The sequence below is a fragment of the Sapajus apella genome, unplaced genomic scaffold (assembly GCF_009761245.1).
Source record: "Sapajus apella isolate SASKATOON/1434 unplaced genomic scaffold, GSC_monkey_1.0 scaffold20, whole genome shotgun sequence".
In the NCBI taxonomy this organism is placed as follows: Eukaryota; Metazoa; Chordata; class Mammalia; order Primates; family Cebidae; genus Sapajus; species Sapajus apella.
The window spans coordinates 28,459,875-28,475,547 of record NW_022436960.1 but is presented as its reverse complement, the minus strand read 5'-3'; the positions used below and the strand labels follow the sequence as shown (position 1 = coordinate 28,475,547).

Here is a 15,673-nt window from a genome sequence, read left to right as displayed (position 1 = left end):
TCTCTACTAAAACTACAAAATTAGCTGGGCATGGTGGTGCATGCCTGTAATCCCAGCTACTCCGGTGGCTGAAGCAGGAGAATCGCTTGAACCTGGGAGGCGGAGGTTGCGGTGAGCCAAGATTGTGCCACTGCACTCCACTCTGGGTGAAAAGAGCAAAACTCTTTCCAAAAAAAAAAAAAAAAAGGAGAAGAAAAGAAAAAAAAGAAGAAGCATTTGTTACTCAGAACGCTTGGCTTGCTACATTTCACCTGTGGGAGGGTCTGGTCCCTTCTCTAAGAACTGTTAAATCTAAGAGCTGCTACTGGGATAGTTGACTGGAAACTCTAGAAACAACATCCAGAATACAGAAGCAAACTCACTCCTTCTCCCTCCCTGCATACTGAATGAATAAGGACACGATGCACTGGAAATGAAGGGGGCAGGCATAGAGCTGAGACACAGAGTTGCTGAGAAGCTGGAAGGATTTGCTTGGGTTTGGGGGTGGAGACTCTGAGTGGCACCAGCCCGGTACCATTAGAGATTATGCTGGGGGAGTTAAAAGCAGTGATTAAGTCTGAGAACATTGTCTCCTCCATCTCCATCTCAGCCTCTGCTGAAAATCAATCCTTGTAATCACTACTCCTATCACCACTGCTGCTCTCCAAGGCTCAGCGCAATAGTTTGTTAGGTAGATTAGGAGAGAAGAGAAAGGACCCAGTGGTCTTCCTCAGACACCTGCTTTTCAACATCCTGCTTCCTATTGCCTGCCTCTGAGAACTTCACTCTTCCGGCTTTGCAATTTGGATGCTTATCTTTCCCAAGACTTTATCGGCCCTGATCTCAGGGGTTCCCTGGGCTGGACAGTGAGCAAGTATTTGTGGTGCATGGTTTCAAGGTGCCTAGTGTTAAAAACGGACACAGACCTATCTTCAAGGAGCTCACAGTTGCTCCTGGAGTCAAGATAAACACAGATAACAATGGAAACCTGCAGAGAAACTAGAGAATAATTTCCTTTAGGCAACCGCTGGAAGCTAAATGTTTTTCGTAGTTTCTGCTTTCATCTTCTCTGGGTACCTCCCCATTGCTGCCTCTTGGCTCCATCCTGGAGTAGTTTGGACACAACACCCTGCAGAGCTTGGTCCTCTTGATCCTCTGCAGAGAGACACGGAAGTGGTTCCATCTCTCCCTGGAGGAGTGGCTGGCAGAGGAATCTTGATAATAAACTCTAATTAACAGGTCGGGTACGGTGGCTCATACCTGCAACCTAACACTTTGGGATGCTGAAGGGGGTGGATCACTTGAGCCCAGGAGTTCAAGACCAGCCTGAGCAACACGGCAAAACTCCATGGCTATAAAAAAATACAAAAATTTGCCAGGTGTGGTGGTGCATGCTTGAAGTCTCAGCTACTTGGGGGACTGAGGTGGGAGGATCACTTTAGCCTGGGAAGTTGACGCTGCAGTGAGCTGTGTTTGCATCACTGCACTCCAGCCTCAGTGACAACGTGAGACCCTATCAAAAAAAAAAAAAAAAAAAAAAAAAAAACAAACCCCTCACCATTTACATTTTTTTTAGACCCTATCTAAAAAAACCAAACCAAAACAAAAAAAAACCCTCACCATTTACAGACCAGACTAAGAGCGAGTTGTTTGCTACGGATTCAATTCAGCACCTAATGTGCAACCATAGTGTACCCAGGGCATTGTGCTAGGTCTTAGCAGGAGTGGTGGGTGGTACAAAAATGAGCAAGAAAAGTTCTGTGTCTAAAGAGCGTGTCCTCCTGCATTTCTAATATTATTTGATTTCCAAAACTTCAATTAATACAGGATCCTTTGGAGGTACTCATGGTTCCATGAATCTCTTCCTGAACTACACCTGAAGTCATAGCATTAATGTCTTTAAAATCTCAGATGAATTTTTGCAATCATATGAAATGTATTATCTACTTTATATGGGTATTGGTTTCGATATAAAATGATCCTCCTCTTCCCTAACCTCACACTTTTTAAGTTCTACTTATAACACTGAAGCAACAGGAAAATGGACTAATTGTATCCCTGGCATACTATCTTACACCCAAGGAACCCAAGTACCCCTAAGAATCAGGATTATACTCAATACCTATTTATTGATTTCAAAACCCAGAGAGGTGTTAGACAGCAGGGGCTTGGAATTCTCCTTCTCTCCCTCTTCATTTTTCCCACCTTCCCCCTCTCCTCCTTGAAGGCTTCTGGTCTGGGACGCCCCTCCACTGGCTTATCTTTTTCCTGCGCATTTCATAGAGGGGCCCCCTGTGTGGTTCTGGTCCCTGTTTTTACATTTGGCATTGTTTTGGTTTTGAACACAGAACCATTTAGGCGCAAGGCAAATGGTGGCCCAAAAAAGATAATTAATCATTCCATTAATTAATTCTCTCAAAAACCACATATAGGTCATGTGCTCCTTGGACGAATAGCTGTGCTGGACAGTGAGAATACAGTAATGAACAAAATAGAAATGTTATCTCTCCCAGTGATCCCTTCACGGGACTGGGAAAGCCAGACATGAGTTGAATAATTATGCCAGTATAATCTTGAATTATGCCATGAAGGGAGAGAATAGAGTGCTATGAAAATGTACAGCAAAGCGCTTGATCTGATCTGGAGGAGGTGGTCAGGAAGGCTTCCTGGAGGAAGAGACATTGCAGGAGAAATTAGGATGAGTAGGAATTAACTAAATGAAAAGGGATTGGGGGGGCAGCATTTCAGGCAGCGGAGCAGCATGTGTGAGAGTCCCGTGGCTGGAGGAAGGGATTTGAGGAACTGAAAGGAGACCGATGTTGCTGGAGCATAGAGAAAGAAGAAGTGGTGTAACATGGGCTGGAGAGTCAGAGGAAGGGGGCAGAATTCTAAAATCCAAATAGATCATGATCGCTGAGTATACACTAGGGTCAGGACATAGCCAAGTATGCTTACTCAGTTTCAGAGTAAATTAAGTAGGAGGAACTTTAAATAAAACCAAATTAACCAAATTCACTATAAAAAATACTCCAGGCTGGCCTGGTGGCTCATACCTGTAATCTCAGCACTTTGGGAGGCCAAGGTAGGTGGATCACTTGCGGTCAGGAGTTTGAGACCAGCCTGGCCAATATAGTGATATCCTGTCTCTACTGAAATGCAAAAATTAGGCATGGTGGCACGTGCTGCTCACCTGTAATTTTAGCTACTCTCGAGGCTGAGGCAGGAGAATTGCTTGAACTCGGAAGGCGGAGGTTGCAGTGAGATGAGATCACACCATTGCACTCCAGCCTGGGTGACAGAGTGAGACTCTCTGTCAAAAAAGAAATACTCAAAAAAAATCTCAGAAGATATGTTTGCTGAATGAATGATGAATTAATAAAGACCTAGTACATGATTATGTGTCTTCATTTCCAGCCACGTTCTAAGCAGAAGCCTGACCTGGCTCTGCCTCTTCCAGAGCAAATCACCCCAGTACTCTTCCTTTTTGTTGTCATGGCCTTCTGTACATGTGACGGTCATGGCTTTGTCCCACTGGATTGCAGGGATGGTTTGCTGCTAGCTTCTCCCATTAGACTCTAAGCTCCTTGAGGGGAAGGACCATGCTTTACTCATTTTTTCATTCCCAGTGCCCAGCATAGTGCCCGGCACATAATAGGTATTGGTTGAAGGAATGCATACTGTTCTGTCCATATAAATTCAACTACACTTCATGATGATCAGGATAATACAAGAGTACAGCTGCCTAAGCCTCCTATACCCTCAGAACTAGCAGCACACATTCCTGTTCAGGAGAGTCAGCTGCGTTACAGGCATGTCTTGTGGTCAAAGAAAGGCATCCACTGAGTCAGTCTCAACCTTGTTCTTCTGGTGACCAAATCCGGGACCTTGTTTTCCTTGTGAGGTTTTCTGTGGGTGTGCCCAGACAGCTCATCAAGCCAATGGGATCTAAGTAGGAAAATCCACAGGATTAACTGCTAGTCCTCTGCACTAGCCTATGATATTAATATTCTCGGTACGAATAGCCTTTGTATTTCCAAGCTACACATGCACACCCATTTTCCTTTTGTCTGTACAACACCTCTACAAGGTATTTAACTGAAAGAGGTTAAATGGTTGCTCCGCGGTCCATGGCAAGCCCGTCAGGCCTGGAGGCTTTTTCTCCTACATTTCCCTGCTTTACTCCCTACCCCAGAACTTTCTCTGTTACCCACCTTGAAAGGAGATGGTTCTCAGTGGCCCCTGTCTGGGAGATGCTCTGTGTACCTCTTTGGGCCTTGTTCCTGCCAAGTCAAGCCTTGGCAAGCTCTGATGGGAAGCTGAGGGGGTCAGCCAGGGACTGCAGAGATCGGCGTATGGGGAGAGAGACTTGCATAAGCCAGACTGCTTTCTCTCTTTCTCCCAGAGGCAACCTGATGCAACTTGCAGCTACAGAGCCACCTTCATGGCTTCTTGCTTCAGCGGGAGCAATCGGGAGGGAGAGGCTGGCTGAACTAAAGACAGACAACAGCCAGAAGGGGAGGGGGAGCCATTGCCAACTGAGCCCAGGGCCAGGGAGCCTTCAGGCTGGAGACAAGCTGGTGTTGTCAATGAGTCCTAGAGACAGATGACAGCTGGCTTCTAGATGTAAGCCCTGGCCCTGCTCTAGAGCTGCCCACTCAGGATGGGGCAATGCTGTGCCATTCTTCAGGAGAATGAAGCCTAGCCAACTGTTACTGTCCTCTCCCTTTTGGAGACAAGGCTGCTATAGGGTTAAATGGCCTGATCCAAAACCTACAGAAAAATGACATTTTTCCCTATAAAAAAAAATTCATTGAACTATTGCTGAGTTCTAGGCATTTATTGAAAGACGAAGGGGCAGTCTCTATTCTCAAGATGTTTACAGTCTAGTAGGAAGGTAAAAAATCATACATGAAAACGAAAGTGGTTAAGTGTCTTCAAAAGAGAGGGTTAGAATCTGGCTTAATGAAGGGAAACAAGACTGTGGCATCAGAGAGGCCATCAGTCTTAAAACGCACCTGGAATTAAATTTGGAAGACAAATGCGTGGCAAATGCCTATGATTCTAGGCCACTGCACGGTTTCCATGGCTGCAACCTTCCTTTTTTATCTAGGATGATAATAATAATACTAACGACCTTTCTCAGGTGCTTATTATGCATCAGGCACTGCACTGAGCACTGAGCATCCCCCACCTCATGTCATCATTAGAACCACCCGAGGTGGATATATTCTTATCATCCTATTTTACAGCTGAGGAAATTAAGGCCTTAAGAGGTTAAGAAACGCATCCAAAGTCAAGCAGCTGGAAAAAGTTGGAGATGAGATATAAACCCAGCTTGTATTTAAAAATTTAAATGTTGTAGAAATCTATAAACAATTACTGCTTCCAAAAGTGAAAACCTCCCCACAGATTCTGGGGAAATACTCTATTGTCCTGTTGAACAATCCAAGTTCTGGTGGCATCTCTCTCTCTCTCTCTCTCTCTCTCTCTCCCCCTCTTTTTTCTCTGATGCCAGGCTCTTAGACTCTGAAGCTCCTGGAAGGGGCTGAGACTAAGGATTCCAAGCAGGAAAAAGGCAAGATTAGGATTAAAAAAAAATCAGCATCACATATCTCAGAATTCTGGAGAACCAAGTGGAAGTCCCCTGGGCCAAACATATCTGAAATGGTCTCTAAATCAAATGTCTTGGACTTCATCTCCATCCTAAGCCCCTCTGGAGTTCAGAGATTTTCCCCGCCCTCACAGTTATGTGTAACTAGAAAGCGATTAGTCTGTGTCCATTTGCCAGTGGTTCTTCAACTTCCCTTCAGTGTCTCAATGCATCATAAGCTGTTAGTCCTAGAGAGGCTTTAGTGATTAGTCCAATCCCTTCCATTTGTACATTACACATTAACAGTGGATGGAAGAGCTCCTAGGATGTTTTCTCTTGTTTTAGTAAAAAATCATCTTCCCACCAAACACTAATGTGAAAGTTACTTTGATTGCAAAACAGAAAAGAATCTTACAACCATTTTGTGTGTACACTGAGTATTTATGGAATCTCATCTTTCCTATGTTGATCCATTTGCAGTATCCCCTTTTGTGGCAGAGGCCTATGGATGGTTGAGGGTGTAGCGGGCAGAGCAATGCATTTCTCCAGTGCTGAGAAGAGAGTCTGCTGCTGCTGGCCTGCTCTCTGCTTTTTGATCTGGCACACCCAGTGGCTCTGCCATGTTCAAGGCCAGCAGCCATCCATTTGTCTGCCAGGCTCCTTCTTGGCCTTACCCACTGGCAGTCAGAGCTAAGCTGATCTTTCTGCCTGCTGGCTGCTTATCTGGGACGTATGATTTGTGGAGGAGGGCCTGCCAGAAGGGAGCCAAGTCTTCCCTTCTCCGACCCCCTACAGGTGAGGCGAGCAGCACTGACATGTCAGGTCTGCTCCAGAATCTTAGGTCCTTATTCTCCATTTGGAACTGCAAACACCTGTGCTCTGTGGCTAGCATTGGGTAGTGAGCAGAGAACAGGCAGGGGAACGCCTGCAGAAAGTAGAAGAGGTCACTGTTCTTCTGCCCCCGTTGTGAGGAGCTGGCCAGACCCACTCACCCACATTGCCCACCCTCTTCCAGGACCCTCAAGCCACCTATTCAGGCCATATCCTGGGCTCCACCTTCCCCTCCATCCTTTTTTAGGAACCAAACCCCTGGTTTAGAGGGCCTGGTAGGTTCCCATAGCAATGGGCCTTTTAGCTGTTTCCATGGCAACCAACACCCAGACCATTTAGTTGCTAGTCAACTGACAGCTGTAAGTGAATCTCATTCAGCTTAGAATCTAGGGATAGGCTGAGGGATTCTCTTCAGAAAAAGACACAACCACCCAAAATGACTCAAATCCTTTAAAGACTTTCAGGCAACATCTGTGGAGATCCAGAGCCACTTTCTACCTTGGGTCACACAAGCCTGTCTCCCCCACGACCCCATTCCCAACACACACACACACACACACACACCCTCAACTGACTGTCCCAGGCCTTTAAATAAGGCGTACCCCAACCTCTATTTCCTGTTCTGTCTCTTCCTTGGGAAAAACACTTGTTTAATGTGTCTCTCACTTTGGGGACTTTCTTACACATAACTCCTTTTTCTGTGTTAATGCTTTCCCTATGTACTGTGACCCTGTCCTTGTACCGACCCAGTCATTTAACCCTTGCTTTTTGCAGTATCTGAAGTGAATGGCTCATCCTAGGTCATCTTCTCTTAGTTGACCTCACCTATTTCAAGTCACCCTTCCTATGTCTGGAGGGTGTTCTCAGAGAACAAGCTGTTCTTATCAGCCTTTCCAAAGCATAATCAAGATCACTCTGTTTCTTTCCTGAAAGATTTTGTGTTAAAAACAAAAAACATCCTATTCATTTTAAAGAAAAGTCAACTAAGATTTTAAAACTAAACATGCAGGATTTAAAATTACTCCGTGCTGGTTGCTTTTTATTAGTATGAAGATTTGACTGCATACCAGTCTTCACATTTAACTGAACTGCAGATAGGAAGTGTTGGGTTCCCTTTATTCTATAAGCAGGGGTGCCCCCTCATTATTTTAACAATTGAAGTCTGGGATTTATTTGTCCTGGAACTCATGTGAGAGCTGGGTCTGAGCCTCCAAGGCCTGCTCCGTGGACTAGAAAAGCATGAGACTGTCATTGGAAAGAGGATGACCTTTTTGATATACCTAAGATTCAGTGCTTCTCAATGTTTTAGTGACTCAGGGGGGCGTCTGTGAACTGTCTGCAGAAGACGACCTTTCAAACTTAATCCCCCCGAGGGAGCCCTACCTAGCTCACGGCTGCAGGCTCCATGTAGCCTCGAGATGGCTGGCAAACAGTCACAAGCTGTTGTCTTCCCCTTTTGCTCTGACAGAAGGATATATGCTAGCTGAAATGCTTTTTAATTTCGATTTCCGAAACATCTACGTATACTCTTTGTCTTTAGTGCTTCCCCACCCTTTTCATTATCACTCCTTAAAGGAGCTTTTGTAGACCTTTTAATCCTAATCAACAACCCCATCAAATTTTAATACCACATATATATGTATCTGTTTATGCATTATGTCTACTCCTGCTTTACACATAAAAAGAATAAGATTTTGTCCCCAAGAACAAATTTTCACAAAGAATGCATGGTATAAATAATGAAAGACATATGGTATTAAAACATAGTTTTATATTTGAAGAATAAGTGGAGGAAAGAAAAATATAATTTTAGATTTTTCTATGACTTAGATATGTGAAGTATTTCCAAAGTAGTTTAACACTCAACTAGTCAGTTGTATCAAATTAATTTTCCCTGAAGTAGGCACTGTTCCTAGCTACAGGCAAGTACTCATTTTGCACGGTAGTGTGGGTCCTGTCTTCTTTTAACACGAGGGCAGAGGAGTATACAGACAGGGCAGGTAGCTGTTAACTTCAAAGGAGCTACATGGCATGAGAAATCTTCTGGGAATAGGGAGACGGTGGACACATGATAATTGAGCTTTTCTAGGCCTCTCAGAAAGTTCCTGTGGACAGAGGATAGCCTCGTCCTTCTGAGGAGACATCATCACATCTCAGATTGAACCTTCTGATTTTCCTGCTATTTCTAGACAAAGAACAATGTCTGTGTCCTAGAGTGACAGCTAACATTTAGAGTATATACTATATGCCAGGGTCATTCTAAGTGTGTTACATGCTTCATCTCATTTAGTCTTCACAGCCCTATTATTAGTAGTCCTTTTTAACAGGTAAGGAAACTGACACACAGAGAGATGAAGTGATTTCAAGATCACACTGGTAGTCCTGTTAATTGGTGGCACGAGGACTCAACCACAGGCAGTCCAAAGCCAGAGGCTGTACAACAGTTAACAGCCCAGGAATTCACACAATTCTGAATCACCTAGAGTCCAGTATGGGTGGACTGTTTCTCTAGACTCAGTGTGACAGGATACACAAGATCGTACAGTGGTTGACTGGCTCCTGGCATGAACTAGGAAAGCTTGGCGGTTGATAACTTTATTCCTGATCCATCACTGTCCCCTGGTGGTTTTCCTGGGAAACTCACAGGCCAAAGAAATACAAGGGTCTAGTGAAATTAGTGGGATAAAAATAACTGGATCATATCAATTATTTGCTCAGAAGCACTTTGTATGAATGTTCCTTCCTTTTGCCCTGACCTAGTAATAGATGACCTAAGATCCAAGTTATTCAACTCAATTGCAAACGGGGTTGTAATCCCTGGCCATCTAAGACCTGACTGCTAGTATACTGATTCAAAATAGATGGAAAAAGATATACCCATGATTATACTTGTACTTTAAGGACAGGGAACTCCAAGTTTTAATTAATGTAGCCACTACTTGCTACAACTTCATATTTCATCTTTAAGCTCCTAGGCTTTCTTCATGGCAGAGGGTTCCCAAAAGATCACCATGCCTCATCCTAACCTGTAATCCCTAACCCCACTACTGTCCTACCTGCCCTCCCCACCAAATTCAGTTCCTTCAACCTTTCAGGCACTATTATTCAACCAGGTGATGTTTACTTTCACTGCTTCTTTCAAGCACTTGGTGGCATAAGACTGTAAAATAAAGCAAAACAAGGCCATTTCATATAAAATAGATATGGTCTTACTGGGCAAAAAGGAGAAAAAAAACTTTCTGAAAAAGTCACGTCTTCAGTGCACTCTGGGACCACGTGACTGGGAGACTGACTTCCATGGTTCTAGCAGAACGTACTCTGAAAGAGCAGAAGACCACAGCCCACATGCAGAAAACAAGACAAATGAGTTTTTATTTATTCAAGGGTACACTTCCAGGTGTAGAAAGAGGACATATGTTAAAAAAAAAAAAATTAAACATCTGTTAACCAAGTGCTGCATTTAAGGAAAACCACCTAAGATAGAAAAAGAAACATAAGACAGCCACTGACAACCAGCCATCCAGAGCTTAGTTTCTCCCACAGAGCACCTCCTCTTCAACGAATCACTGGATACCATTGGAGAGCAAGTCACTGTTGTTGAAGCAGCAGAGCTGGAGGTGCTGTCAAGAGTCAGGAGACTCGTTGGCCAGATGCACTGAACTCAATGAGGCACTTGATGAGTAACCTGTGGATGTAATGTTCCAGCTCAATGGAAGCGTTTTGGAACCTTTCCTCCATTGTGAGGGCAATAACCCAAGGGCAAGTTATCGGACATCCCTAAGCAACCTCCTTCAGGTCCTGTCTGGATGACTTTCCTTATTCCAACAGCAAAAACCAATGAAGACAGTTAAATCAATCCCTATAGTCCCACTCTCTCTTCTTTCCCTCAACCTTTTTTACAAAGGATATTACAAAGGCAACAGTTCTTAGCTCTCAGGAAATAGGGTCTTTGATGCTTTTACAGGCTGAGAGGCATAAAACAGCAGTCTTGAAATTCCTTTTATCTTACAGCACTGATTTAGTTTCAGGTGTGATTTATCCTCCAATTCTTTCCTCCCTCCACCCATGCCCTCTCAACCCCAGAGAGACATACGATCTGTACTGGGATTTCCCAGCAGAAAAGACTTTGGTTTCTATCATCCTGAAGTTGCCACTCCACCACCAGTTTTATCTGGAGAAGGAGAAAAATAATTGAGAAAAATGAAAATAGGACTTGACTTCTATCCATAATTGGCTTAACTATGAATCCTAGATGTAGTAGCAAACTTCCTAACTCCTCATACTTTTTTTTCTTAAATCATGAAGGCTGCTTAGCATGTAGGCACAGCCTACAGCCTTAAAAGACTGTAATGAAATTATACTTACGATTTGATGCTAGCAGTACCATATACTAACTTGGTTAATTTACCAAATGTAATTTCTAAAGCATTCTTTTCTTAGATCAATGGCACATAAATGAAGTGGTATGGTTTAGATATTTGTCCCTTTGAAATTTCATGTTGAAATGTGACCTCCGGCCGGGCGCGGTGGCTCAAGCCTATAATCCCAGCACTTTGGGAGGCCGAGGCGGGTGGATCACGAGGTCAAGAGATCGAGACCATCCTGGTCAACATGGTGAAACCCCGTCTCTACTAAAAATACAAAAAAAAAATTAGCTGAGCATGGTGGCACATGCCTGTAATCCCAGCTACTCAGGAGGCTGAGGCAGGAGAATTGCCTGAACCCAGGAGACGGAGGTTGCGGTGAGCCGAGATCGCGCCATTGCACTGCAGCCTGGGTAACAAGAGTGAGACCCTGTCTCAAAAAAAAAAAAAAAAGAAATGTGACCTCCAATGTTGGAGGTGGGCCTAGTGGGAGGTATTGGATCATGGAGGCGAATCCCTCATGAATGGCTTAGCACCATCCCTTTGGTGATGAGTGAGTTCTCACTTAGTTCATGTGAGATCTGGCTGTTTAAAAGAATCTGGGACCTCCCTCTTTTCTTTTTTGCTCCAGTGCTGGCCATGCAACATGCTGGCCCCCCTTTGCCTTCTGTCATAACAGCAAGCTTCCTGAGGCCTCACCAGAAGCAGGTGCTGGCACTATGCTTCATGTATAGCTTGCAGAACCGTAAGCTGATCAAACCTCTTTTCTTTATAAGTTACCCAGTCTTAGGTATTCCTTGATAGCAATGCAAATGCACTAACACATGAAGGCTTACATGAATAATTTTGCATTAAAGCAATTTCTCATGTATTTTGCAATCTGATCCAGCTTTTCCCCAATGTAACCATGAAGAGCAGAGAGTAAAAAAAAATTAGATTCTTAGGTATAAGGAAACTTTCTCGTTAGCTAGAAATGGGAATGTCAAAGCACAAAGGATCGCTCAGAGAAGTCTGTAGCTGTATGAATCGTTTTAAGGATGACAAACTTTTGTAGCAATATACTTTCAGTTAACGCCCTTAAACTGCTTTCTAATAATGTACCCCATCAGAAATTCCTGCCTTGACTTGTTACACTCATACCATGTGAGCCATCCCGTCCCTTCCAATTCTTAATAACTCACTGACACTCTGCAGGTCCTTTCTTATGTGGACATTAGCTTACTTGTCACTAGTTACTACTTCTCTTTTATACTGTAAACATTTCTTCACAATGGAACATTTGAGTGGCAATGATACTCAGGTTCTTGAAATTTGCTTTGTGAGTTTTTCCAGACTAGTGTATATTAACTGCTGCTTCATTTAGTGCTTCAAGAGTTTGAACTGTTTTTCAGATTAAATGTAGTTCATTTAACAGACAATAATTACCATATATTAAGTATCTACTACATATCAGGCTCTGACTAGTCACTGCATAGGTAACTGAGGTTCAAACTTGCCCATGGTTATATGGATACTCTGCAAATTCATCTATAAATCTGTACCTCACCTCTAAGACCTCCAACATCCCTTCAGCAGAGGCACCCTATATTTGAGGCTCTTTAGAATGTCCTTTAATTACTTACCTTTCCAAAAAAATAAATGGCCAGATATTGCTCCTAACTTCTATTTGATTTCCTTTCAAGAAATGTGGCTCTTTTTCTTCACGGAAAAAGGCTTTATTTCCTCTATTCTTACCAAAATTCATATCTTTAATACAGGTCCACTCCAGCAGGATCTACCTTACAAGTGCTTGGTAGAAAAAGAGGTAGGTACAGCAGGGGGGGGTCGGAAGTGAAGGTGGGGATTGGAGGGGAGAAAGGAGGGTGGAAAAAGCTACCTCTCTGCCATGGAGCTACCAAACTACTGTCCTATTGTTTTGTTAAGAGATTAATGGAGAAACCAGGATTTTCTAATGACAATGTTAAGATAACTTGGATCTTTAACTATTTGGTACCTGGCTAAAATCTTTTAACATTGCACAAGCTTTGGAGTTATAAGACCCAGCTCAAAACCTGGGCTGTACTACTTCTTTGTGGAGTGGACTCCGTTCATATTGCATAACCTCAGAGGCACCAATTTCTTCAGCTGTAAAATAGAGATAAAATAATCTCTATATAGGATGGTCATGAGAACCAAATGAAATATGGTATATAAAAATGGCATCAGCTCTTACTGTAGAGCTGGAGCAGGAGCCACAGCTGAGAGCAGGGGGAGGAGCATGGGGAGGAGGAGAAGGGGAAGGATGAGGGGGAGGAAGAATGGGGAGGGGGTGGGGGTAAGTGGGAGTGGGAGAGGAGGAGGAGGTGGCAGCACCCAGACTGGGGGATCGTCATTATTTAAACAGACCACATCATGCATGAGTACAAGGTAGTGGTCCTTGGTTCAGGAGGCACTGGGAAGTCTGCTCTGACGGTTGAGTTTGTTCAGGGAATTTTTGTTGAAAAATATGACCCAACGATAGAAGATCCCTACAGAAAGCAAGTTGAAGTCGACTGCCAACAGTGTATGCTTAAAATCCTAGATACTGCAGGGACAGAGCAATTCATGGTGATGAGGGATTTGTATATGAAGAATGCCCAAGGTTTTGCAGTATCATATTCTATTACAGCTCAGTCCACATTTAATGACTTACAGGGAACAGATTTTACTGGTTAGGGACACAGAAGATGTTCCAGTGATTTTTGTTGGTGATAAATGTGACCTGGAAGATGAGCGAGTAGTTGGCAAAGAACAGAGTCAGAATTTAGCAAGATGGTGGTGTAACTGTGCCATTTTAGGATCTTCTGCAAAGTCAAAGATCAATGTTAATGAGATATTTTATGACCTAGTCAGACAGATAAATAGGAAAACACCAATGGAAAAGAAGAAGCCTAAAAAGAAAACACGCCTGCTGCTCTAGGACCATAGTCAGCAGCAGCTCTCAGCCAGGTTGCAGGAATGGAGAACTATTGCCTAACTGGAAAATGCCAGCACTCCAGACTTCAAAAAATACATCTGAAGAGGCTTCTCCTATTTTATATATTATGGGAAAAATTTAGATCTTATATTGGTTCCCTGCACAAGTTCCCTGGAGAAAAAAAATTGCTCTGTGTACATCTCTTGGAAAATGAGACATAATAGATATGAAAATATACTTGGCTCTAATATGATTATGCAAAAGAGCATGGATGCATTTCAAATGTTAGATATTTGCTACTATAGTCAGATGATTTCATATTGACGTTTTTATCATGATTCCTCCCTATCAAGCACGAAAATGTTGAACAATTATACTTTATATCTGTAATGATATTGATTAGGATGTCCCCTCAAACTCATTGCAGCAGATAACTTTTTTTGGTCATTGGCTTCATTTTATATTAAAAAAATTATGGAATATCAGCCACGTGCAGTGGTTCACACCTATAATCTCAGCACTTTGTGAGGCTGAGGCGGGCAAATCACGAGGTCAGGAGTTCAAGACCAGCCTGGCCAACATGGTGAAACCCCGACTCTACTAAAAATACAAAAATTAGCTGGGTATGGTGGCATGTGCCTGTAATCCCAGCTACTCCAGAGGCTGAGGCAGGAGAACTGCTTAAACCAGAACTGGAGAGGCAGAGACTGCAGTGAGCCAAGATTTCGCCACTGCACTCCAGCCTGGGATACAGAGTGAGACTCTGTTTCAAACAAAAAAAAAATTATGGAATATTATCTGTCATTATACTCTAATTAAAATTGTTTGTGCATAATGCTTTGGAGAAATGGGGTCTTTTATAGGAAAAAAAAAAGCTGGGATAACAGTTTTATGGCTTTCAAAGCTAAAATATGCAATATACTAAACCAACTCTAATATTGCTTCTTGTGTTTTAATGACATTAAATTACAGCTTTTATGGATGATTAAATTTTAGTACATTTTCAAAAAAAAAATGGCCTCATTATGCCCAGGCTAACCATCAGGTCATAGTGAAAGAATGAAGAGACACAGAGAAAAACATCTGCCCTACCTCCTGACACCTAACGCCCCAGCTATTTCCTGTCCCTCAGGCTTCTGGTTCTTTATCATAGAGATAAGGGGCCCTTTACCCTGTCTCTGCTTCTTGCCCGCTGCCCTCTGATCTCTAATCCAGTCCCAAGCCCTCTCGTGTGCTTAACAATGGTATCACTTACAGAGGGATATTCACTTTTCACTGGTAGTTTATTCAGGTAGCTATAGGTCTTGTCTTTTTGGATGGGGCAGTTAATGCCACTCTTACAGCCATCAGACTCAGGAATGGGAAAGGGAACTGGGACGCCCATCAGGATGCCATGCACCACGGCCTTGCTGCTTTTAGATTGAATATCTAAGAGAAAAAAAGAGAATCAGATGACAAAGAAAACAACTTATTTTCAAACTCTAAATTGAAAATTCAGAAATAATTGCAAGCAACAGATTCTTAGGGCCTATTTCTCTCTGTAGTTGTGCTTAGTATTAGCACAGTGCAAGCATTTACTCCAAACCTAATTATGCACAAAAAAAAAAAAAAAAAAAGCAATCAGCAGTTGTTTTCTTTGCTCTTAACCTTGTTTTTCATGGCCCTTCCTAGTTTCTTAGGAGAATCAGAGATACCTGGATAAATAACCTTATCCAACGAGGCCACTGATTTTCGGCAGTAAACTTTGTCTGCTATTTATATCAGCTTCTGTCAAAGTATATTGTGTATCTTAAATGTCATGGCCTGTAACAACAGTGAAAGAGGTAACCCTTTATAAACTGGGTAAGATTAGGCTTGGTGCAATAGTTCATGCCTATAATCCCAGCATTTTGGGAGGCTGAGGTGGGTGGATCACATGAGGTCAGGAGTCTGAGACCAGCCTGGCCAACATGGAGAAACTCTGTCTCTACTAAA

The 15,673-nt window shown here is 43.0% G+C and overlaps 1 protein-coding gene and 1 pseudogene across 2 annotated transcripts in view; one reads left to right on the top strand and one right to left on the bottom strand.

The window, feature by feature from the left end:
* Window positions 1-5,305: 5,305 nt before the first annotated feature.
* Window positions 5,306-15,673, bottom strand: part of NPC2 (NPC intracellular cholesterol transporter 2) — an 18,701-nt gene continuing 8,333 nt past the window's right edge. Inside the window, exons 3-5 of one of the 2 annotated variants that reach the window (XM_032287871.1) lie at window positions 14,955-15,127; window positions 10,494-10,571; window positions 5,306-5,530 (exon numbers count right to left, since the gene is read on the bottom strand). In XM_032287871.1, the coding sequence (XP_032143762.1) occupies window positions 5,405-5,530; window positions 10,494-10,571; window positions 14,955-15,127 (377 nt within the window). In that variant the 3' untranslated portion in view covers window positions 5,306-5,404. Of the gene's footprint in view, window positions 5,531-9,746; window positions 10,086-10,493; window positions 10,572-14,954; window positions 15,128-15,673 lie in introns of those variants that run through there. The other variant, XM_032287872.1, reaches the window with a different exon arrangement.
* On the top strand, window positions 13,097-13,733 carry LOC116558008 (annotated as a pseudogene).